The following is a 27,021-nucleotide window of genomic DNA, read 5'->3' as shown; positions in this document are numbered from 1 at the left end:
GTCTGAATCATCTAAATTCACTTCTCGAATTCTACGATGAGCAGATCTATAGCGCTGCCAAGCAACAAGAGTTTCTTCAGGTAATGATGATTCAACTAGTGGAAAAAGCATTGCAGCATATTTTTCCCTAGTAACACCTAATAATTCAAGTGATCGCAGTTTACTCTCAAGTTGATCGAACAATTTTCTTAATGAATTTTTAGAAGTGTTCTGTTTTTGAAGAACTAATACTAATAAGTCTCTGACATATACTTGAATCAATAGTTCCTCTCTGCCGAAACGCATTTTCAGCTGTTTTAAAGCTTTTTCGTAACTATTACCCCCTGGAGGATAGCTCTTAATTAATTCTTCAGCAGGACTGCATTTTTCCATTTCTTGAGATAAATACGAAAATTTATCGTGAAAATCGATATTAATGTCCTCATCAATTTTTTGAAACTGACCCCAAAAGTATAGCCAATTTCTTACACTACCGTCAAGAGTAAGTAATTTTATTTTGGGGTAACGTAATAAAGTGTTCGGCTGCGAAACAATGTTCAAATTTTCATTTTTAGACGATAATTGTTCACTCACTAGTGTTTCTAGCTTCTGTTTTAAAGATCTCCATCGATCAATATACATTTCTGACTCATCTACCGCTTTCTCTATTTCGGTATCGGAAGTATTTTCAGAATACAACAAATGTTTATATTTATTTTCACATGCTATCATTAATAAAGCTTTCTCTTCAATTAGCTTTAATTTATTAATTTTATCAGCACGATTTAATTTGATTTCTTTCTCATCAAAAGTATCACATGCTCGAGTAAACAACCTTCTAAGTTGCTTTCTATCTTTCAAAACAATATCCATAATGCACAAAGAATAAAAGGAAATATAAAATATTTTTTCACTCACTCTTAAAAATGCAGCCGTAGTCCTGTCTCTTGGACGCCAGATATCCCGTTTTACCTTCGATATCAGAAGAATTATGATGGAAAATGAGTATACAATCAATTATCCAATGAAAGACATCTCGTCACAACACAAACAGTTTAATAGTACAATTCTATTTACAAGTCTAATTAAGTGTTAGTTTTAGCTTTGACACCTCAAAGGAATACTCAGAACATAAATGGCATAAAATATTACTCATCAGTTTTTAAATACTCATGAAAAACATCTCAAAACATTCTCATTACTTAAAACGAAAGTAAACAATAGAACAAACTCGAAAACGTAGATGTAAAAACTCAACTGTTGCCAATAGCGATTTACTAAATTACATCAAAATAAAGATAATAATCAGGTAGAGGTTCAACTTCACATGTACTACTCTGTTTCTGAGCCTTATCTATTATTAGGGCACTGGCCTACTGTGTTTCACTGTCGGGGCGTTCTCCCTTAGGCTCTTTATGTCTTGGACGAACAATCTCACTTTGTGACGTTTGCAGTGAAATTATATTTACAGTATTAATAAAATAGATACTAGATTAAATAAGTATTAAAGAGATAATATGTTATAGATATTAGTTTAAGTTTACTCGTTGTTGAATTAACATTAAATGTTATTTATTTAAGCATATTGCCAAATATATAATGGAAGTTTAAACTAAAATAAATTGTTCATAAAGTAAAATTAAAGTATTATTAAATAATATCGAAAATTAATAATAATATTGAAATATTAAATGAGTAATGAATTTGACGCTAGTAAGTTAAGGTACTAAGGTTACGTGGGTATTGTTGTAGATGAAATCCTTAAATTTAAAATAAATTCCAGTATGAAAATACTTAGAAATATTACTATAATTTATATGATTTTGGGAAAATTTAGATAAAAATTATATATCTGAATAGAGAAAATTTTATATTTTAATGGTATATAAAATCTTTATAATTTAATACTTTAAAAATAAGAAAATTAAATAAAATGGTTTAACTGATTCCGTTAATGGGAAAATTTATGTTACAACAACGTAAACAATGAATTAAAGTAAATTAAACATCTTTAGATTTTAATTAAAATGTTAATAACTTCAGTGAAGTTGAAAATTTCTAACTAAAAGATATATAAATGAATAGAGAAAAATTTTATCTATAAAACTGTTATAAATTTAATATAGAAAAGGAAATGGGATAATAGTAATAATAAATTATCTATTACGGACTTTATATTATACAATGTGAATATATGTAAAAGTTGACCCGAACATGAATTTTGAAGATATTTATTGTATTTCGTTAATTTATTAAAAATGGTTCGTCACACTGACTGTTCTTGGTGTCAAACTGTTTCTCTTCTGATAGGCTATCAGATGATACAAGTTTTATCCAAATTCATTAGTTATTTCCACACTTAGAAGATTCGTGTTTAAGAGCCTTAAAATTTGCACGCAACAATAGGCAAAATAAAGCAAGATCCAAAGCAAGAGAGATGAAAAATGAACAACAACTTCGCCGGGAATCGAACCACGGACCTCTGGAATAAGCGCCCAGCGTGCAGACCACTACACCAGGAAGCCACGATAAGAAGGCAGGAGGAATACCTTATAAATGAATACCTGGAAAAGCCTTGTATTTTTATACCTTGCAAGGTGTTAAACTGCAGAATATTATTTTTCCAAATACTTAAAGAATTCGTATGACTTGTTTCATTGCGATGCCTATTTGATTTCAATGGAACGAAATGAGCAATGCATATGCACAATGAAACTTGTTTTCGTGATTACCTCCCGTAACGGACACTTCTGAAAATGACTACTATTTCTAAGCACATAAGTAATCATTGGTAATGATGATTAAAATATCAAACATTTCCAAACATGAGCTTTTCCTAACTGGAATTCAAGTGTTTTAAGGCAGCCACAAACACGTATAATTTTGTTATCAAAATGAAAGATTTTACGTGATAATCAAATTAAGAAGTTACATTACAATTTTTATTAGACAAGAAAGATTATTTTCCTGGAAAACAGCAATAAATTCTAAATTACTAATTTTATTCTAACTCACTGTATGTAAAATAAGCTTAAAAACTTATATAAATAACTGATAGGCTGGTAAGCACACACTTCAAATAATTCATTTCTTTCTTAAAACTTCGAATGCCCAATTTTTAATTTCCTTTCGACCCAGTTGTTAATAATTGTAAACTAAACTCAAGTGGCGTCAAGCAGCTCTTTCATTTTTCCGTGGTTACAGTCAATCGTCCTTTCTTCCAAATTGAAATTAAGGGTTTTAATGGATTGATTGGGAAAAAATATGTTTTTTAAATGCTTGCTAAGCAGTGTTTATAAGAAATGAAAGAAATTCTGCTGTTCCGTTGTGAAAACAACAGAAAATCTCATTCGTATAATCAGCGAGCAAATTAAAACACCCAGTCTTAACCTCACAAATAAAAAGATGGTTGATTAATTTTGTTAAGTCTAAATTTTTTAGGGAAAGAAATAATTAATGAAAAGCCAAAATTAAATAATTGGATCATTTGATCATATGCTTTCAGTTATTTTTATATTTACAAAGTTTAGGTCTTCAGTAATTTTTTAACCTAATCCATAAAATTTGTTTTCTACATTTTAAAATACTATTCACTTACAAAATTTCAGAAAATTTACATGATTTTTGCTTGTTTTTATTTTATGCTACACATTACTCACGACTTAACTTTTAACTGATTCGTGATTTACGGAAATTTTTGTAACTGAAATTAAGCAAATTTTCCCATGTAGTACGCAAATCGGTAATCACCGCTTTTGATGGTTTTCTTTTTTTCAACCGATCAAGCTCCACATAAAACCAATCTCGAAGAACGTCAGTAATCACCTCTGTGAGAGTTCAGTTTATATATTTAACTGTAATTTTTTGTTAAGCTCTTTCAGTTTTTTTATTATGTTAGCTGGAAATAACTGCGCGTCTTAAAAACAAAAAGATCATTTCATTTTTAAAACCTTATATAATTTTATTAGTCAGGACTTATCAGCTGTCGAGTGATTAAAACCAATGAAATAGTAATTTGGACCTCAGTTCCAATCCTAGCAAACGGCTCATTGCATAGGTGTTTTCGCGATTCCCTTTGTAACCTAAAATACAAGCCAGTTTACCTTGGGCAGTTTTCCTCAAAAGCTTTACTTCACTTAGGTAGATAGCTCTCATGTGCTTTGCCATAATCAAGCCAAGAAAACCCAATCCAATTATTCAGATCATGACAAATTTATTGTTCGAATTTATTGTAGCTCCTAAAACAATACACTGTTTCAATGCTACACAAAAAAACTGACTTTCTACGCATATTCATTTTTGAATATTTTCTTAGTTTTGATCGTAAATTTACAAACACTGTAAGCAGTGATGTTTTTCATCTCTAAGAGTCTTGTGACAAATTTAATCCATCACAATATGAGGAAGAAATTAAGTTGTAGATAAAGAAGTTTATATCTAATTAGAGTAATTTTTTTAATATTTTAGACTAAGCTACCAAATGCATCCAGTGTAATCGAAAAGTCTCTTACCTTCATTTCTGTTTCACAGTAATTTAAGGGACAAAAATCTTTCTTCCTTCTGTAAAGATAACATTTAGATCGAAATATTGTGTAAATAATTCAAATAAAGAATCACTTAATTTCTAAAAGAAGAATTCTAAGTTCGTTACGAAATGAATGCACAAGTCCGATGAAAAATGAAGAAAATTTATTATTATCACAACAAATATGATTGAATGTCCTCAAATAATCGTGCAGTATCACAATATATCAAAGTAGTTATCTTCTAACTACTCAAACGTTCAAGAGAACTTAATTCAAAACAGCTAAAGAAAGCTGATCCGCGAATTCGCTACAGTTAACAAGAGCAGTTTTCTAAACAAACTCTTTAAAACAACAACAAACTAAGTAACCTAAGAGGTTTTCCTCCTTTTATAAGATTTTAAAATCGCGCGCGAGAATTTTCTAGTACTTTCTCGAAATTAAAAAGAGATATTTATTAAATGTTACATGCACGCGCTCTTGTATATTTTCAATTTTCCGGCTTAGCTTTCTTTTAATATTCATCACGCGCTGCATTGCACGGGGAATAAAACAATTTAATTTATAATTCAACTAACATAAGCTATTTAAATACCAAATCCGTAACAATATATTCTTTTGGATATTTTATGACAAGAATATACTCTGATAGATGAATGTTGCCCAATAAAAAATCTGAAAAGAATAAAAATAATAGAAGACAGACTAGTTACTTATTCATTTATTTAATTTTCAATGGCAAATAAATATTTCTCAGAGGTATGTGTAATAACGCCCGATGCATTTCAAGTCACCAACGCATATCATTTAGCAGGAGTCAACTATTGGTTAATGTTTATCTTAGTATATGTTTAAAAATGCTGTTATTAAGTTTGTTTCGCTGCAATATCATTTACTCATTTGATCACCAGTTATAAATTCTAAACTATTTTACAGTTGCATGCCAATTCGACACGTGCATTATACCGATGAAGAAACTAAAACATGGTGAGTATTTTTTTTAATTTAAGTAAATTTATTACATATGTTACGATTTTCCCCACTTTTAACAATGATACTATAACTTTTTTCAAATCTTTGTTGTCAGTAATGATTAACAATAACTGTAAACATGGTGTTTTGAAAATATTTTAATGCTTTGTATAAGATTACAGAAATAAACTTTATAAAATAAATTTTAACTTCTTATAACTTTTGAAATAATATGCAAAATTGAATTTTTTTTAATAAAAATTGTCTTTTTCATTATTTGTTGCGAAATTTCTTTCTTTTTGTTATTATTGTTGATATTATTATTTATTATTATTATTATTATCCTTGGGTATATGTATGTGCGTATGAATGTGATTATGCTGTATTTCAATGATATGATGAGTTTTCACGAATATGAAACCAGATGATAACGCTGTAAAGTTGTTAAACGATCTCTTGTAAATAAGTTAATGTGTACCAACAGTTGAAGGCATAAAATCCATTGCCTTGTTAAGTATATAATGCATGATTCCCCAATATTCACGTAATGAACGTTTATTTATTTATCTTAATTTAGGGGGATAGTGTATAAGCAACTGCGAAGTCTGTACCCAAAGTATGCCTGTTCTGCGTATCAGGCTGCATTTCAGCTTCTCGAAGAAGAATGCGGTTACAAGTCTGATAACATTCCTCAGCTGGAAGACGTCTCGAAGTTTTTGAAAAGCAAGTTAATTTTATCTTTGTTATGCAATGAAAATTTCTGATTTCAGTCACAGAGTCTCTATAAGAACAACTCTTTACTTAATTTTTAAATTATCTCATTACATAGTCAAGAATGACCATTATACTTTCGCTAATTATCCTTAGCGAAAGTGTAATGGTCATTCTTGACTGTATAATGAGATTCAGTAATCACTAATATTTAAAGAATAATCATTAGTACACAAAAGATCATTCCCAGCAAATAAAAGGTTATTGTTAAACGAATTAAGATTCAAATAAGTTGGCTTAACAAAACAAAGTCCATGAGGTTTCAAAGATGAAAATTAAAACATTCGGGAAAGGTAAAAATTGCAGTCCAAAAATTTTCAGAGTACAGAACAATACGAAAAAGAGTATGTCATTAAATTCTTTTTAAATTGAAATGCGTAATTTGTTTAAAATTTAAAAAGCCATAGAAATATTTCGTTTCCCTTAAGTAAAAATAATATTTCCTGTTGCCAACTTACAAAACTAAACTTTTACTGCAGAATAATTCTAAAACGCAACTCAAAATGAATTTCAGCTTTACAACTTCGAGGGTTTATTACACTGCCGGCCATTAAAATTGCAACACCAGGAAGGAATGATCTGACGAACGTCAAAATTACATGAAAGGAAGAAGAGGTTGGGGTATGCAAATGATTAGTATTTCAACGCATTTAGATGACGCAGGAGGGAGAAATGACATCTGAAGCATTACATAAAAGAAAAGGATTTCTTTTATGCAATGCTTCAGATGCATTAGAGGATTTCTCATTCGAAAACAGTTTGTAAGGTCGCAGTTTGCTCAGATTATCGTGTTATGCCTCGAATAATAAAAAGAAAGGCTTACGAGCAACTGTCGGAATTCGACAGAGGCAGGATCGTTGCATATCGAGAGTGTGGATTATCCTTCCGTGATATCGTCCGTCGCACTGGTCCACATACAACCACTGTCATGCGAATATGGAATAAATGGGTTGCTGAGGATTACATTGAACAGCATGCATGATCTCAACGCGCTCCTATGACTAATGTCCGAGAGGACAGACATATTGTGAGGTCAGTCTTGCAAAACCGTACGACGACATCACGAACCATTAGTCAGGAAATGAGCATGTTTGCAACATGCCCAGTATCCGCTCGTACGGTGCGTCGACGTTTGCAGCACCGTGGACCATAAGCACGATGACCATTATTTCGGCTTCCCTTGACAATGCAGCATAGAGAGAGACGGCGACTGTGGTGCGCCGAACGACAAAGTTGAGTAGAGGAGTGGCACAATATTGTCTTTCCAGACGAGACCTGGTTCTGAATTCAATATTCTGATGGCCGTATACGTGTCTGGAGGCTCCGAGGAGACCACATGTCACCTGCTTGCATTCGATATCGGCACAGAGGCCCTGCACCTAGTGTGATGGTTTCAGCAGCCATTCCATCACGAACCTAGTTCGTATCGATGATAATTTGAACGCAGATTGGTACATTTCTGACATAATGCGTTCAGTGGTTGTGCTCTATCTTCGAGCCTGCCAAGCGCCATCTTCCAACAAGATAATACAAGACAACATGTTGCACGTCGTGTTCTGACCTTTTTCGATACACAGGGTATTCGACTGCTGCTCTGGCCTGCACGGTCTCCAGATTTGTCCCCATTGAAAACATCTGGTCATGGGTTACTGATAGACTGGCTCTCCAGCCCTCTACAGCTAATGCCGTTGATGAAGTGTGGCATAGACTTGAAGCGGTATGGAATGTGTTGCCCGCTTCCGTCATCCAAGCCCAGATCCACTCCATGCCTAACCGAGTAAGGGCCGTTTTAGCTGCCAGGGGTAGCAGCTGTTTCTTCTAATTTCGCCCCCCCCGTAAACCCCCAAACTGCTTACAAATTTAGTCATTTTGTCTTCATGCCATACTGTTTTACGTACAATAAATATCTTTTTTGTATTTGCTTTCCTTCATGGTGTTGCAATTTTAATGGCCAGTAGTGTATTTAGGAGTTTCGGGTATTTCTTTTCGAACACGGAATAGCTTGAAAAAAGAATATCGAAATATTAAAAACGTATAATATATTTTAGTAAAAAAAGGAAAGAAAGAAAAGAGAAATATATAAAGAGGCTTGCAGTTTATCTAATGCCACTAAACTTCTTTATTAGGGTTTTATTTTTAATATAAAGGACAGCAGGAAATTGAGCTAGAAATTTTGTTAATAAGGCGTTAGAAACTTTGTGCAAAAATTTATGGGATACTTTTTATAATTAGTCTAGATACTAGGAGAAGAAGATTACAGTTAGTTTCTTACTTTGATACTATTATTATTATTCCGACATGCAGCAAAGTGTTCCTATCCCGGCTCTTTCCAGATTCCTGAGTGAATCCCGAATAGGACCTGACGACTGTGAAAGTCCATAAATAGTATTCTCCATGTGAGGTATAAGCTGAGCTGGGACAGGTTCTTACAAAAATGATCAAGTGTTTTATAAGCAACATCGCAGCATAATAAGCATTTTTTTTTTTTGTTGTTGTTAAAAATCTAATGTTATAAATCTAGTTTAATTAAAAAGTCTTCTTTTCATGTCTTCCAAAATACAAATGCTGGGCTGATTGAAATGCAGGTTGTTTTACTAATGAATTCTAATTTTAGTAGTTATTTATGCACACACAGAATCACACATATGTATATTCGTATTTCTGTGAATCATTATTCGCAGAATATTCGCTTAATCTTTTCTGTTGATGTCCATATTCTTCCATATTTCTGAGAGAGATCATGAGACAGATAATCAATCCTTATAACAAAACAGAACAAGTAATCTGAATTAAACTTCGTTCTAAATTTTGGAAAGAGAAATTTCGAATCTTTTGTAGTTACATGTCAGAAAATATATGGTTATATCCCAAAATGTTTGAGACCCGTGGCAAATCTCAAAACTTCATGAAGTGAATATTTATCGTTTTCACGTGTCTCAGTTTATAATATTTTAATTTTGAACTTTAATCTCACATTTTACGTAAAGCAAGCATCTTATCCATCTCATCCTCAGTAAGGTTATGCGACAGGGCAACGAAAGTCTGAAAGAGGGTCCAAACTTAACTGCTACTAGTATAACGAAAAAAAAAAACTAATTTTTGTAAGTGAAGCATTACTTTTCAATCTTATGAGAACTCTTATTTTTTTATTTGAATATGATACTGACCTCACATTTTGCTTCCAGTGGTAATCTTTGAAAACGGGGTAGTTCTATGGGTGTTTTGTGCTTTGTCCCACGCCTTAACATCAACTTATGCCTTTTCTCTTCTAAAGTTCTCCAAGAATGTGTCCTTCGCTTTTATTAGATAATCCTTTGGTACTTTGCAGTATACAGTTAGCCAGATATACAAATAAGCTTCCAATGGTAACCGAAATGTGTATTTTGTGGTTTGCGAATAAGCGCAGTGATCAGCATGCTCTTGCAGTTGATATGGATAGACAAACTTACAGTCTTATCTCATTTCCAATTAATATAATGTATGAAAATAACCAAAAGAAATATTCGGATAAACTGCATAGCCGAGGCACTGTAAAATAAATATGCAGGTATTTATCAGAAATGAAACAAGATGTCTACATACCGAAATAGGTGCTAACAAACGAATATAACAAAGAAATCCCAGCTCTCCTCCTGATACCTTCTCTTACGCGGACCTCTCAGTAACACATGCTCAAAATGTGACAGGAGAAATGACTCCCAGACACCATCGGTCGAAAGGTACTCCTGTTTTTCCCATAAGTGGCAACAAATTATGAAGCAGCTACTCGTCCATGATTGTATATTTGTTTTAACATAAACCCTTCCCTATATATTTGTGCTGCGTGGACCCTTCTCTGCCTGTTTGCTCAAAATGGGACAGGAGAGAGGATTCACAGACACCATGGGTAGCAGAATATTCTTATTTCATCCGAAAAGTGGCAATAAACTTATGAAACAACTTCTCGTACATAACTCAATATTTGTTTGGGCACGGACCTTTTCCTGCGTATTTGCACTGGTTCTGGTGTAGCTGCACGGACCTTTGTGTTTGCGGTAGGGGGGAAGGCACAGCTGACCGTTTCGTATTTAACTGTCCACATACATCAAAATAACACCGTAAAAGATCAACTTCCACAAATTGGTCAGCGTAAGTTGCTAATTCTCCACATAACTGAGCTGCACTTCATCAGGTTGGCTTCTTCATGCCGTATTGTGCTGAAATTTACTCAGCCATGCCAAGCCACATGCAGTCTCCTCCAAACACGGACCCACACATTTTCAAAACATAAGCTTCTCACGGATGTAGCTCTATAGTGGAACACTTCTCCCCTATGTTCAAAGCTATTACTCATCACAATTTATTCATAGTCGGCACTATCTGGATATGTAAATTTCCCTACTGCACAATACATATGCATTTCTGTATGTTCTTTCCTCTGTCTTGCGTTAAACTTCATTATCATACTTCTGCTGTCATGTATATTTTCATGTTGTTTATATTTTTTATATTGTTCACATATTTTAATCAGTATGTCCTCCTGCAAAAACATGCGCATGAACTTGAACAGCTGCGAGATTACTATGTTTATGTCACGCAGAAATGATTTTGCCTTGCACGTGCTTAAATTCTTCTATTAAATATCGCATAATCTCATTACGAATGTTTTACCATACTTAGTGTCGTTAGATCTACTGAACTCTTGTAACTGTCCCAGCACAATAACACCACCAACGAACTGATTTAACTCCTCATGGCCAACGCTCTGAATGGAGGCAATCGCGGGCGGCGCCCTGGAAAGAGTTGTCTTTCTATGAGTTGCGTACAAAAAATCCAGTTTCCACAATCAGTCAATTTTGAAGTTTGAAGATATTATAACGTACTAAAAATATTTCATTAACATTTAAGAATGATTTATCATGGACTTGAATTGCCAAGTTTATACCAAGAAAACGATGAAAAGTAAATAATATTTGTTACAGCTAGTGATTATAACGCTTCGTGCATCTTTAAAAGGAGTTTTGTTTAATATTAAAGATTTAAATAATTAAAGCATGTGTTTTTAAATTCTGAAACTTATTTTTTGGCAAGTAACTATGCAGTTCATCATTTTTATGCTAGCATTTATATAATAGGTTTCTTTGGAAATCAGCAATCAGAAAACTGTGGCGAACTTGCTGTCATTTTAATACAGTATGCAAAAATTCCAATTTTTGCTAATAAAAACAATTGAGTCGAATATAAGGGAAAAAATCAAATATTTTAGGTATACTGACTTTTTTCTAAATTCTCAGTTTCTCATGAAGATATGGAAAAATTTAGCCTGAAACATACAAAGAGAAAGCAGAGGACCATTTCAGGAAGTATACGAAGGTGTACCATTATAAATTATGACAATTTTTCTGTAGCTAATTTTCTACTTAATTTCCTACGATTTATTTTTAAATTCAAACGACAAGTGAGAGTTTGTAATTGGAAATATTATACCAAGTTTAGAACTTCGTATAATTTTTCTTTCGGCTTTCTATTTAACAAGACTGCAATTAATTACAGTATTATTTTTTTTACTCGAGATTCATTGGTTAAAAGTATTAAAGTTAGTTCGAGATAGTTTTTATAAAAGTACTTTTCTTTCGAACGAAATGAATGACTTTTCTTTCCCCTTTCTAGAAAGATCTGGTTTCCGCTTGCGACCAGCTGCAGGCTTAGTGAGCGCTCGTGACTTTCTCTCGAGCTTGGCCTTCCGTGTCTTCCAGAGTACTCAGTACGTACGCCACAGCTCTTTACCAAACCATTCTCCAGAACCGTAAGTTTCAAATCTTTTAATATCATACAAACAAAATTAAATTGTCATTTGAAAATACATAAAATAAATATTTTTAAGTAAATAATTTCCCACCCTAACTATCCAAGTTAAATTAAACTTAACTTAGACCTATCCTCGGTAGCAAAAACTTCTTAGATGACTATTAATCTTTTAGACATCACACTATGATGCGAAGGTAACATATATATTTCGTGGTGAAAAATAAGTTTAAAACTCAAATATAAGAATTACGAGAAAAGAAAAAAAAATATATTTTTTGTTTTTATGATATATAACATGATTTATAATTTAGGTATTTCTCTCATGTAATATGAGGTATATCATCACCGAAACGATGTAACGTTTTGATAATGCTGACATATTCTTGTGCCTGCATACGATGAATAGTTGTTATATTTTACAATTTATTAAGATTCCCCACTTTGTACACCAAGTTTCGATGCCCTTGATTTTAAGCTGGAATTTTCTTAATGCTAAGTTTGGTGAGCCAAACTTGATATCTCTAGATGTATTGTCTGCATAGTAGGCGAGAAATTCATTTCGATCATTCTATGCCGTGGGGAATGTAGAAAAGCTACAGTAAAAGTCCTAAGAATAGAATCTTGCGGCGCACCAGCTATGATCTTGGTTCTGGGGAAGACATTTCCCTGTCTGACAATGAATGTGTTCGTTTTTCAGATTGATGTCACTAGTCACAAGCTTGTCAAGAAGTTCATTATACGCAGTCGAAATAAATTGTAGTGGACTAATTGTGTCTTTATTTATGCTCACCAAATTAACCAGTCACGATTTGAACCTCGGAAGTGATTTGAGCATATTTTACATGTTACTTTGTCAACTGAAATAAAGCTATAGAATTAAATACAGAATGGATGACTTCATCCATATCAAGGTCTAGAAGAATTTTTATATATATAAAAATATAAAAAATCTTCAGTGTTACTCTTAATTTCTTAAAATACTGCGTTGAAAGTAAAGATTTGAACGAAAAATGTTTCCTGCGAGTTCCAACTGGAATTTAACAGTGGATAATAAAAAGCTTTGTTGTTTTTATACATATATTAAATTTCCTTAATTAAAACACTTTTTTTCTAGAGACTGTATTCATGAGTTATTGGGTCATGTGCCCATGCTGGCGGATCCAAGCTTTGCCCATTTCTCCCAAGAAATTGGCCTCGCTTCGCTTGGGGCAACAGATGAAGAAATTGAAAAGCTCGCAACGGTTAGTAATTTCGTTTTCAACAATACTGAAAAACATGAATGATAGTTATAATTGCTTGCAATTATTTTCCTCTTTGTCTTTGATGTCAGAGTACCCAAGATCCATTTGAAGTTCAGAATAATAATAAAAAAAAATTAAAAAATCGGAATTTCAAAAAAAAAAATCGTTAAAAGCAATAACATTTTTTAATTACAGAAACTAGAAAAGTCCTTCAGACTTTTTAGTGAAATTCTGCTCATGCTACAAAGGACAACGGTCAATAGAACGATATTCCTTTCATGGAATCAATCGACTATTGTCAATTCAATAAACGATGAATCATTAACTCCAAGTGAACAATGAATCATTGGCTCAAATTTAAGAGAAGGCAGGCTTTCGGACACGGTGATTTTGATCCGTGACACATTTTAATGAAAAATACACGAAATCGAAAATTTTTTATAAGAATAACAGAAACAAATTTACACAAACCTTTTCCCATAACTATATTAATGAAGGGAAACTATCGTCATAGCTTCAAAATTACTGGACCTATTAAAATTTGAAGCAAAGGAATATGGACCGTATTCAACATCTGCTCAAGAAATATGTTTGGAACTTGGAAATATAACTTGGAAAACAGACATTTTCAACAACCAATCCCACTTGCTTTTTATAATGAATTTTGTGCTGATTTATTTATTTAAAATAAAATAAATTAAGAACATTGGCGTCCTAGTGGAAAAAATCTGATGTGTACACCACATGACTTCCTTGTACGGAATATTAAATTATACGCATTTTTTCTTGCATTTCATTTAAACTTATTGGATTAAACTAAATCTACTTCGCCGACAGCGCATAAACCAGAATAGAATAAATGCATTCTTTGAAATTCACTCTATTTTGCGCTAGGTTCACTTGACAGTATTATATTTCGTTCATATTATAACTAAGAATGCACAAAATTTATATCATTTAAAGAATTATCTAATCGTTGCCACATTTTCTATTCAAATACTATAATAAAGCTAGAACGATGTATAAAAGAAATTAAGCAGACAAAACAAAAGAGAAACAGTTTTTCACAGACGATTGAGAATTTCTCATTCAATTAATTCATTTCTCACTTCGCGACAAGGCAAAAATACATAAAAATTCAAAATATCTGTATTAAAAATTACGAAGTAAATCTTAAACACTTATTTCCTCGAAAAAATTCCAGAAAGGATTAAGCATGATTTAATTCTCAATAATAAATTAAGGCGTTATCTTAGTTGTTGCGAAGCTAAGTTTCTCTAGATTAGCAACAAATCCTCTATTCTGCTGTTTCAAATATAAACAAGCAATGGCCGCTATCAAAAAAATTATTAGGCTTAGCGGCACTTAAATAACTTTAAAATTGTTAATAATTCTAAAAATATTGCATACAAGTAGTAAGCTCAGGTACTCGGGTGACGGAAGTGACGTCACAGGGGTGCGTGGCCTCCGCCATTTTGAATTTCTCCGGAAGTGACGACACCAGCACCATCTTGTATCACATGATGGAATGACATCATCAAACTTTCGTTTTTATGATGTGGCAACGATCTTTTCAAAGTTTTTATTTTTGTGGCAACGACACTATTTTTTATGTTTATGGCAACGGTATCTTGAACTACATGTTTGGGCATGATATCCGTTTTATTTTATTATTTTTAATTATTTACGCCTTTTAATTATTTGACACATGATTAATTATTTTTTATTATTTAGTATGTCATTAATTTTAATTATTTACTCTTTTTAATAAGTATTTTAATTATTTAGTACGTCATTATTTATTTAATTATTACCTTTAAATAATTTTATTGAATTTAATATTATTTTCCCTGAATTTTAAAAATAACTCCACGAGGGGGATTCGAACTCGCCACCTTTTAGTATGGAAGGCGTTTGCCCAAACCACCATGCCAGTGAGACCTTCCAAGCAAAGTCACATTATCGCAGTGAGTAGAAAAACAACCATGACGTCACTAGGCTGGGGAAAAACACGGAAACGTCATCTCTTACGCGTTGCAGCATGCCGAAACCGCTTCACGCTTTCTACATCTGCCTTGGCGAACGTATACAATCTTAACAACCAATCAGCATTTCGCTAACAATATCTATCTTATTTCAGCCAATGTTTTCATTTTTCATCTTATTCTTACTATTTTTTAAGTTATTAGTTAATTTATTAATTTTTGATTTAATGTCTTTCCTTTTACAAACATAAATTTTATTTTAACTTTCGCAAATTGACGTTTATTTCTACAAAAGTGAATTCACATTTTCTTTTTACTTTGCAAAAAGTTTTTTTTTTCTTTTTTTTCAAATTTATTCCTTATCGTATTTTTACTTTATTTTTTATATTTAAATTTCTTTTTGGTTTTACAAAAGTAATATTTATTCTTACGAATTGAATTTTCCTTTTCACTTTTTTATTTTGCAAATTTTTTTTTCAAAATTTATTCCATTTGTATTTTTTTAAAATTTTTTTATTTATATTTAACTTTTTTACTTTTTTACTTTTAAAGTTTCTTTGTTGAAACTTCTTTTTTTACAAAAGTAATATATATTTTTACAAATTTAATTTTCTTTTCCGCTTTTTATTTTAAAAAATGGTGTTACTAAATTTTTAACTTTATTTTTTTACAAAAGTAATATTTAGTTTCATAAGTTTAATTTTTTTTCTTTTGAGTTTTTTGTTTACACAAATGCAGTTTTTTGTTTTCTTCCCTTATGCATTTTACTTCCAAAAGTAATTTTTTTTTTCTTCCCTTTCCTTTAATTTTTTTGTTACCCTTAACTATTTTTCCCTTGTTTTAAATACAATATCATGTTACACTTCCATTTCTCCAAAAGTAAACTTACCTACATTTCTCCCTCTTTGAAATTTTAAGCTGGAATTTACATGCATATAACTTCACTAAATAATATTTTCTGTAATTTTAAACCAATATACACAATGTTCATTCTATATAGTTTAACTGGAATACTACATTTCTTACTTTTTTACTACTAAGTTGGAGATAATCAGAACTTTTCCTTCTAATGTATTGTACTAATTATTAATGACTGTATTAACTTTTTGGCCAACTATACAAAACTTTGTTGATTCCCTTTTACAAGTCTTACTTTTATTCAAAGGATTCAGCAAACTATGTCTGACAAATGTATTTTTTACACTTTCCATTGACACATTTACCCTTATATTTAACTTATAAAACACATTCATGCTGTACTTCTGATTCCTTTTTCCCATAATAAATACAGACTTACACATGTTTCTTTATTGTAAGACTTACTAACTTTAAACAAATCTTACAAGGAGCAATAAATTTTCATGGTATGAAGCCCACTCAAACCAATGCATGGAGGATTTCTACCCAGTTAAATTTAGATACATACCAATAGTACTTCATTTCTTCTTATTTTACTCTACAGACATTTATACATATATATTCAGAACACTCCCTTTTATTCAGTAAAATTCATTGATACTACTAACACAAATTTTGCTAACCCTTTGAAATATTTTACAAAAATATCTTGTATTTTCTTGCACACATCCTACTTAAATCACCAAACACACACCGAAACCCTGATTTTTCCTTCATGTGAAAACGTCACTCGGATTCTTAATATGATTCCACCGCAGAACTTTAAACACTACTCTAATTTGAACTAATTTTACCGCAGAACTTTATAAACACTACTCTAACTTGAACTTATCACAGCCTAACTCTCTTAACAAGGTACAGAAGATTGAATTATATTTTAACTACAGAGAAGAATATTCACATGGTAACGTATTATTTTAAACTTGAATTCTAGTCACATTTTGTGAAGGAGAATTTAAAAGTCTATAATACACATGGAATTAATATTCAGCCATGGAAAATGAAACTTATCGCCTTTCTCCCAATTTGGAATATAAAAAATTTGTTAACTTGGAATATTTTTAACGCATTCGTTGTAATTTAACTGAAAAATACCCATATTTCACATTGTCAATAATTTATTTAGCACTGAACTCTTACAGCCTTTTGAGAACGAAATTTAATTTATCATACCTGATAAATGACTCCTACATAGTTATGATACATTACACGAAATATTGAGTAGAGTTCCAAATAATGATCTAACATAGTAATTAACATAAAAGACCTAACACAAATAATTTTAAGATAGAAATTTCAAACTGACATTGCTTAATAATGAAATTTTACAGCTTTTTTGACATTTAACTTCTCATAGATAGTAAATAAAATTACACACAAATAATAATACAAAATAGGTAATAATGACAGAAAGTCCATATAATGATCTACCATAGTCACCAACTTAAAAAAATTTTAACGCATTTTGAATATGTCATAAGAAAGACCACACTTTTTTTAAGAGCATTATTTTAATTAAACATTGGAACCACGCAGTCCAGCGCACATGTATAACATTTTTATTTATCATGAGCATGACACATAATAAGTAAATAAAATTTTCACAAAGTACGAAACACATTTCGCTTTTAACTGAACTGTGCTCTTAAGAAAAATGCAGTATGGAATGCTTAGAACACTCAGTGCCGCAGTTCCTCTCACCACGCATTGACCAAAATATACACGTACTTTAAAATCAGTTAAAAAAATTCATATGTTAGTATTCAAAGAGGAATACTTCACAAATTAGATAAAAGAGAGGTACACAATGAACTTGAGTGATAAATACAGAAAAGCATGTAAGGACAGAGAAAAAGATGTATTCGTGGAGAACTTTTTAAGATAAACTTGCTCTATTTTTGCTCATGGGTTACATTTTGCATTTCAGATTAAGGAAACATTCAAGATAATTCCTGTATAACTAGGGATTTTCACATGTTAGTAATGTAATTTATTAGAACAGTGACAGACATATAGGACAACTGTGCCATTTCCACGGAAAACAATTTTCCCAAGCCAGACTTTAACAGTGAAATATTAAATGGAATAAGCAAATGTCCTATTTCCAACAAAATTAATATTTGAGTATGCAAAAACATGAACAAGAAATGAATATTTTTCTGAAAATGTTCTGAATGGAATAAGTCAGGACTAGTTTCATGAACAGAGCATGAAAAATAATGATGAATTTTTAATTTTATTTTGTCTGTAGTATATTTACTTATGCTAAAATGTTCCATTTGGTTGACTGTACATTTAGACCCAAGTTGATAAATCAGAGTGATTTTGTGTTTTAAAGCTTCAGATTCAGAAATATTACAACTTCAGAAATAATACAACTCAAAAGCAAAAAGATTAAAACGACAAGAGAATATACTGCAAGCAAGCGAACGTGATAAATGACTTTTTGGGCTGAATTTCATGAATTCATAGATGGGGTGCAAAATTTTAATGCACTGTATATGAACTATTTTTCAAATTTATTACCATCACCAACTTTACATAGACTTTAAGTAAATATTTCATGTTAATTTACTATTTTTTCCTGAGATTTATCTACGTATTTACTAAATTTTTGCATTTTGTGTATAAATATAATATCAAAAGGACATAAGAGAACATTTGTTTCTTGAAAATGTCCATAATTTTACCCAACTGTTATTTCTTTCATAATTTTGAAGTAACCTATTAAACATATAGTTATCTTGTATTGACCAGACAGCCGTTGATCTTGCCAATGTCTGAGTTAAGTCACAAAGCTAGAGAATTTAAGTAATATTTTACCAGTACGGAGAACTTCTTACGGCGTTTTTGATGAAAATTGACCGAATTTAGTAGTTCATTACTAGCCTATGAGCCTTTAACTATTTTTTTTTATTCGAAAAAAAACACACCAGAAATTATCCTCAAGATTTTCCATACAGATTTTCCATGTACTACTTTTCATGCCATTACATTTCCAATGAAATTTGATTCATTGTCAGTTAGTTAAATGTTTGTTACTTTTTCGCATACGAATGCATTTCGTGTCTCACATACGCTCATTACATATGATTTAACAAAATTACAAACGAGTTAGAAGTTAAGTGAATATTTCCTGAAATACTGTACATTTCATTTCGGAAAGTTTACACGAGTATCTTCATTTTGAATCCTTTAATGTTTCTTTTACTGCATCCAACGTAAATTTAGAGTAAAAAATTTTCAGTTTGGACGAAAGTTATTTACCGATGGTTGTGACGTGTTCGTGTTTTCATATATTGTTTTTTGTGAAGTACCTTATCGATAACCTTTTGAACATTACGCCCACTGCAAATCATTGAATTTTCAAATATTTTCTTATTTATCTTTTACAAGTCCTTGTAAAGATTTGGGAACAAATTTTTATTAAATAGTTGTATTGTATGATTTAATAACATTTTACACGTTTGGAAGATTTAACTTCAACGACACTACCACACTGAATCAGAAATTAAGAAAAGAAATGAAATTTTTTATCTTAGTATACTACAGGAATAGATAAATTTTCTCTAATGTATTCAAATGTAGTAGATAATGGAGCCTTTTAACACAGATCATACAGACTTTGAATATTTTCTCTAAGTCACCAAAAATTGCATTGTCATAGATTTTTCTCATAAAGTCTATTTCTTTCTTAAAAGAAGTTTATATACTAATTTCATTAGAAACATATCTAAGAAAATATCTCACATTCATAAGAAAATCAGCGCTTGTTTCTTTACCAAATTTGTACTTTCTGACTTCATTCTACTGAAACGAAAACATTCATAACATTCATAACTTATTGCGAAGAAAAATGTTATACCTTTTGATTAATTTTCATACCACAGTATTATCTTTGAAAATTTTTTCCTAGTCCACTGCTAATATATTGCTAATTTTCGTACGTAACAAAAAAACTCAGTTTAGAAACTTTTCTACTTAAAACCTTGTATTGCTGAACCGGGGCCATGCTTTCATTTTTATCACATAACATGCGAATATTTTTAAAAAAAGCATATTTTTTCCTTAGCACAATTTTAATCAACATTTTACTATTACAGAGATTTCTTTAGTAAAATCTCAAGTGTTAAATTGAACGTTTCATTACTAATTTTGAAGATTCTGGATATATCCTACTTAAAAGTTCATAACCGATTATCAAAATAATTTATATGTACTTCGTTGTGCTCTTGGTTAATTTTTAAATCGTTGTCTATAACACTTGATTTCTAGTGAAGTATCGAAATGATTATTTACTTTCCGCTTTTTCCAAAGAATTTCGTAGACACATATGTTCAGTACAGAAAATTTTCCTAACTTACCAGTATCATTACCAAAATAGAAAACATGCAAAATTTTCCTAAAAATTTATATATTTGTTTTTTACAAACATTTACACGAATACACACATTTAATTATTTAATGTGTATTTTCCTGTATCAGAACGAAAATTTCGAATGAAAATTTTTAACTAATGTTATGTTCCAAAAAATTTTTGTATTTGTGATGTCATCTTTTTTTCGCAAACGTTTTCAGAGTGTGCTCTCGGTAGTCTTTTAGACATTTTGAAACTGTTTTTTCTTTGCTATTGGAAACTGTTTTTTCTTTGCTATTGGAAACTATTTTATCTTTGCTGTTGGTATATGCCTATGAATTCTCAATACTTTCTTGGTTTATCTTCAACTTATGAAATATTTAAATACTTAAAAGTATATTTGTAGATCTATGTTGACATTTGTGATAGATTTCCTGGATTATTATTATTTTTTTTTTTTTTTTGAAAATGTATTTTATTTTATTCACGTGAATGAAATTGATGTTTTGTTAAAATTTTATTATTCAGAGTATTAGTCAATTATGACAGAATGCCTTATTTGTCCTCTTTTTAGTCAACATTCATATGAACTTCAGTATTCCAAATCTCTCAGGTAACTGTAATTTTTCCTATTGGTAGTAGGAAGACGAATGGAATACATGCAGGTTATGCAGACATTAGGGTAAAAATCTGGAAGTAGAGAAATTCTTCATATCTAGGCAATTCAGTAGAATGTGCAAATATTCATCCTATTCGAAGCTTATTTTTGGAATTACATAGCATATAAAGTGTAAATTTAATAAAAAGAGATATAATGAAAATCAAGTACTCTGCAAAATCTGAACGATAATTATGCAAAACTAGTTATATGGCGGTTTTCCATAAAACGTGGTTTCAACGAAAGAAACACGCCAGCAGTCTCCTAAAACTTTAAGTGAGCACCTGATCTTTGCTCTTACAAAAGTAGAGTAGAATTGTAAATTCTGCGTAAGAGCGAAGATCAAACGCCCACTTAAAGTTTCAGGAGACTGCTGGCGTGTTTCTTTCGTTGAAACCACGTCTTATGGAAAACCGCCATATAACTAGTTTTGCATAATTATCGTTCAGATTTTGCAGAGTACTTGATTTTCATTATATCTCTTTTTATTAAATTTACACTTTATATGCTATGTAATTCCAAAAATAAGCTTCGAATAGGATGAATATTTGCACATTCTACTGAATTGCCTAAATATGAAGAATTTCTCTACTTCCAGATTTTTACCCTTATGTGTGCATAAACTGCATGTATTCCATTCGTCTTCCTACTACCAATAGGAAAAATTACAGTTACGTGAGAGATTTGAAATACTGAAGTTCATATGAATGTTGACTAAAAAGAGGACAAACCAGACATTCTGTCATAATTGACTAATACTCTGAATAATAAAATTTTAAGAAAACATCAGTTTCATTCACGTAAATAAAATAAAATACATTTCCCAAAAAAATTTAATCCCAGAAATCTATCACAAGTTTCAACATAGACGATCTACAAATATATTTTTAAGTATTTAAATATTTCACAAGTTGAAGATAAACCAAGAAAGTATCGAGAATTCATAGGCATATACCAACAGCAAAAATAAAATAGTTTCCAATAGCAAAGATAAAACAGTTTCAAAATGTCTAAAAGACTACCGAGAGCACACTCTGAAAACTTTTGCAAAAAAAAAGATGACATCACAAATACAAAAATTTTACGGAACATAACATTAGTTAAAAATTTTCGTTCGAAATTTTAGTTCTGATATAGGAAAATACACGTTAAATAATTAAATGTGGGTATTCGTGTAAATGTTTGTAAAAAACAAATATATAAATTTTTAGGAAAATTTTGCATGTTTTCTATTTTGGTAATGATACTGGTAAGTTAGGAAAATTTTCTGTACTGAACATATGTGTCTACGAAATTCTTTGGAAAAAGCGGAAAGTAAATAATCATTTCGATACTTCACTAGAAATCAAGTTTTATAGTTGAACAACGATTTAAAAATTAACCAAGAGCACAACGAAGTACATATATAAATTATTTTGCTAATCGGTTATGAACTTTTAAGTAGGATATATCCAGAATCTTCAAAATTAGTAATGAAACGTTCAATTTAACACTTTGTAACAGACCTATTTAAGTGTAATTGAACTATTTTATTCACGCCATGAACTCATGAACTGTAACCGAACTATTTTATTTAAACGCCATCTCGTGGCGATATGAAATAACGTCAGTCGACCTCCAGCCGCCATGATGATAGCTTACTATGTTATGTTATTCTCAATGTTTGATGTTCCATTTGGTATATGTTTCATTTTTTATGTATATTTCTTTTGTTTGTAACCGTTCCTGTGTGCTCTGTTAATAAATCTTTTTAAAGCTAGCCGGCATTAGTGTCTATTGAGGAACGGCTACATCACATTGGCGCCCAACTAAATTTGAATCCAAAATGGCACAACAAAATGTTTAGAATTTCTGTTTGGCTTTGGCTTTAACAAGCTCTTACTCCCGAATTTAACTTTTAGTTGCTGGAGATCGGCTCAGTTTCTTTTCAGGTGTGGACTACTGGTCAAATATTCTGGAAACCAATTCTGGAATTAAAATTGTCATACCGTGCTGCTAGCACATCGAATCATCAACTGGGCAATTTCAACGGAAAAGATAAGTTTCGTTTACATTATCGTTTAATTTGAGTTTAAAGGTCTTTTAAACTGATTATTTATTATAAGCTGCTTCTTAAAGCAAATGTAAATTCTTTACTGAAATCTCATTTATTGATACTACATAAGAGTATTAAACGAAAGCAAACGGCTTTCTGTTATCCAAACGTTATTTCTTGAATTGTAATTTGTTATTTTAAAATGTTAATGCGCATAGTAAATTAATTTGTGAATAATATTGTTTCACTGAATACATGTTTTGATGTTAAAGTTTGAATATATTCATGGACGTTGTTCATTAGAATTTATTAGTTTCGATTCTGACATACAGCAGCAGATGTTTTTCCCCCGCGGAAATGTTTAGACTAGCGATGATTTATGATGTGTTTACGTCAAATCTTTTTATTATTTTCATTTCCTTTGAGTGCTGTTGTTCCTTATTAAATGTTTTATTCTACATAAAATAAAATATCGTACTTGTTGATTTATCTTTCGACGAACATTTTGAGAAAATTATTATAGTATAATACTTTAAGAAAATACGATTGTTTTCCTTTAATGAATGCATGTCTTAAAAAATATTTCTTGAAGCGAAAGAAAATAATTATGAATAAAATCGAATGACTATTTAAATAAAGTAAAAGAGTTACTGTGTGTTGCTTAATCAGCTTAATATTTTGTTAAGATTAAGATTTCGAAGAATTCAGCTTAAATATAAAAGCTTATGGTAAGATATTTATGTATGTTTTGCTAAGTAGTAAACAATTTTTGAGCAATTTATTATATGTTATTTTCTTGATACAAGTTGAATTTATGAGGGCATTTTATGATATTTTTACGACTTCGAAATAATAAACTTTGTGAGTATTATTGTTTACATTTATAAATACTGTTTAATAGTGGTATATAAATGTACGAGTAACATTGTTTACATTCATACATGCTGTTTAATAGAGGTATATACATTTTACTTAAAGGTATAATTATTAATTCTAAAATACTGTATTGTGAATAAAATCGAAATAACAACAAATTCAACTTCATCTTTTCCCTCCCCCTGACCTCTCATATAATTATGGCTTACCTTGCCAAAGCACGAAAAGAGGATTTAAAAACTCTCGCTGCAGAACTGGGTTTCACTGTAAACGACACTATGCGAGTAATAGATCTTAAAGATCTTATTGTCAATTCTGACACTTATGATGAGGCTTTTACCAGGAATCTTCTGGAAACTTTAATCGAAACTAGACAACAAAAACAACGTGAAAGCAACGATCTGGAGACACGTCAAAGAAAAGAACAAGAACTTTTATATTAGAATTGGAACGTTTAAAATTAAACCTGGCAGCTGCTAGCTCAAAGGCTGGCTATGCCGCCTTTGCTTCGAATGCAGCTATTGGAACAAATATTCAACACCTAATCCCTAAATTTACAGGAACTTCTGACTTTGCAACCTACCTGCAAATTTTTGAAAGACAATGTGAGAAAGTTAATATAAAACAAATAGATTACATCACTCATCTCCTACCTCTTCTGCCTATAGACATTTCGCAAATTATTTTAAGAGAACCAAAAGACAAATTAGAAGATTATTCTTACATCAAAAAGATTCTGCTACAAAGATTCAAATCAAATGCTGAATCATTTCGAATTAAACTTACTACACACCAAAAACACCCTGGGTCTTTATGGAAAGATTTTACTTACGAATTAAACAATTATCTCGAAGAGTGGCTCCATAGTCTCGATGTTACAGACTTTGAATCACTCAAAGACTTGGTCCTGACGGATCAGCTTAAAAGAAGAGTCAGTAGTGACGTTAAGGAGCATTTTATTGATACTTGGGGAAAAATAAAGAGTTCATCTGAATTAGTACAGAAATTGGATGATTATGAAGCTGTACGTGTTAAAAATACGAACTATAAAACTCAACTTCCTGGCAGGCGGAACTATTCTTACAAACCGCCCAAACACAAAGTAGAAAATCGAACAAGTGACGTACAGGGAACTCATAAAACCTTTTTAAGTCATAGTCAGCAACAAACAGAGGAAAAGGCGACCTCCTTTAACATGCTATGGGTGCGGAAAAACTGGTTTTATCAAGTCTAAATGTTCAGATTGTAACACCCCAAATTCATCAAATTTTGGCACTATCCAAATCCGATCCTGTTTATCTTCCACTCGGACTGCTGTATTTCCAATTAGTATTGGTGGTGTTTCCGGTACAGCTTTCGCCGACACTGATGCTAGTCACTCAATTGCAAGTGAATCCCTCTATCATATTCTGCAGAAACAAGATGCAGTATTTGAAAAGACAACGCTAGAGGTGTCTTTCGCTGATGGTTTGGTATCTGAAAAAGAGGTACTTCGCACCGAACAAATCATTCTTCTCGAAGGCAGAGAGTTCAAAACTACGCTCCTTGTGTTGCCTGATGCCAAAAATAACTCGACTCTGTTAGGAACTGACTTTCTTCAAAAAGCTAAAATTGTTTTAAATCTTGCTGAAAATAGGTGGAACTTTTCTGATGAACCTCGAAGAAAATATAGCTTCGTGAAACCTCATCAATCCCAAGTACTGGAAGAAACCCCAGTTGTTGTAAACAACTGCCAACTACGAGAAAATGAAGGACAACAATTAACTACAGCCCAACGGCTTGCAACTGATGCATTGGTTAACAAATATCACACTGTCTTCAAAGTAGGGGGAGAAGCCACTCCATTCATTGAACACCATATTAACACAAGAAACAGCCCCCCTGTTTCAGTCCCTCCATATCGGATGAGCCCAAGTAAGAAAGAACTGTTGAAAAAGGAACTTGATTCCCTTCTAAAACAAGGTATCATAAAAGAATGTGAAAGCCCCTATGCCTCTCCTGTGGTTCTGATTCCCAAGGCAAATGGAAAAGTACGGTTATGCATTGATTATCGTAACCTAAATGCTCAAACCGTTCCAGATACTTATCCTTTGCCACGTATAGATGATTTGTTGAGTGAAGCAAAACCGACACCTTATATGTCAACTATTGATTTGAGATCCGGTTATCACCAGGTGAGAGTAGCTGAAGAAGATCAAAATAAGACTGCTTTTGTTTGCCCTTTTGGTACATATAAATTTACCCGAATGCCCTTCGGATTGAGAAACGCTCCTGCCACTTTTTCTAGATTGATAGATAGGTTCCGTTCTGGACTTAATAATGTGTTTGCTTTGACATATTTAGATGATATCATAGTGCTGTCATCTAGCTTCGAAAAGCACCTTTCTGACTTAGAACAAGTTTTCCAACGTCTATCGTTATTCAAGCTGAATGCTAATCGTGAGAAGTGCCACTTCTGTTGTGAAAAAGTGAAATATTTAGGGCATTACATTACTAAGCATGGTATAGCTGTTAATCCACACAAGACTGCTGCCATTGCAGACATGCCATCGCCTAAAACTGTTAAGCAAGTGCAATCGTTCGTACAAACGTGTTCCTGGTATCGTCGATATATTCCAAATTTTTCTCAAATAGCCAAACCGTTAACGGATTTAACAAAGAAGAAAGCGCTGTGGAAGTGGGAAGCACAACAAGAAAATGCTTTCCAAGAGCTGAAATCCAAATTAATTAAATTAGCCCGCCGATTCTTAAGCAAGCTGATGGAACGAAGCCTTTTATCATTCGCACAGATGCTAGCAATGTAGCCATTGGAGCAGTGTTGCTACAAGGGGAGAAAAATGAAGAACACTCTATAGAATATGCCAGCCGCTTGCTGACTGCATCAGAACGAAACTATTCTCCCATAGAAAAAGAAGCCTT

The 27,021-nt window shown here is 31.6% G+C and overlaps 1 protein-coding gene and 1 long non-coding RNA gene across 3 annotated transcripts in view; one reads left to right on the top strand and one right to left on the bottom strand.

Moving 5' to 3' along the window:
* LOC118183488 (tyrosine 3-monooxygenase-like) overlaps nt 1-27,021 on the top strand; it is a 125,300-nt gene that overhangs the window by 52,810 nt on the left and 45,469 nt on the right. For both annotated transcript variants that reach the window (XM_085817346.1, XM_085817347.1), the window contains exons 7-10: nt 5,439-5,489; nt 6,052-6,197; nt 11,895-12,030; nt 13,147-13,273. In XM_085817346.1, the coding sequence (XP_085673472.1) occupies nt 5,439-5,489; nt 6,052-6,197; nt 11,895-12,030; nt 13,147-13,273 (460 nt within the window). The remainder of the gene's footprint in view (nt 1-5,438; nt 5,490-6,051; nt 6,198-11,894; nt 12,031-13,146; nt 13,274-27,021) is intronic.
* The window catches only part of LOC146997321 (uncharacterized), a 93,939-nt gene that overhangs the window by 27,316 nt on the left and 39,602 nt on the right, over nt 1-27,021 (bottom strand). The gene's annotated exons all lie outside the window — the stretch shown is intronic.

The sequence above is a fragment of the Stegodyphus dumicola genome, chromosome 5, assembly GCF_044657685.1.
Source record: "Stegodyphus dumicola isolate Sdum_Otavi_A_Nest chromosome 5, ASM4465768v1".
NCBI classification, from domain to species: Eukaryota; Metazoa; Arthropoda; class Arachnida; order Araneae; family Eresidae; genus Stegodyphus; species Stegodyphus dumicola.
Note: the sequence above shows the minus strand (reverse complement) of the source record. Positions and strands in the feature narration are given on the sequence as shown.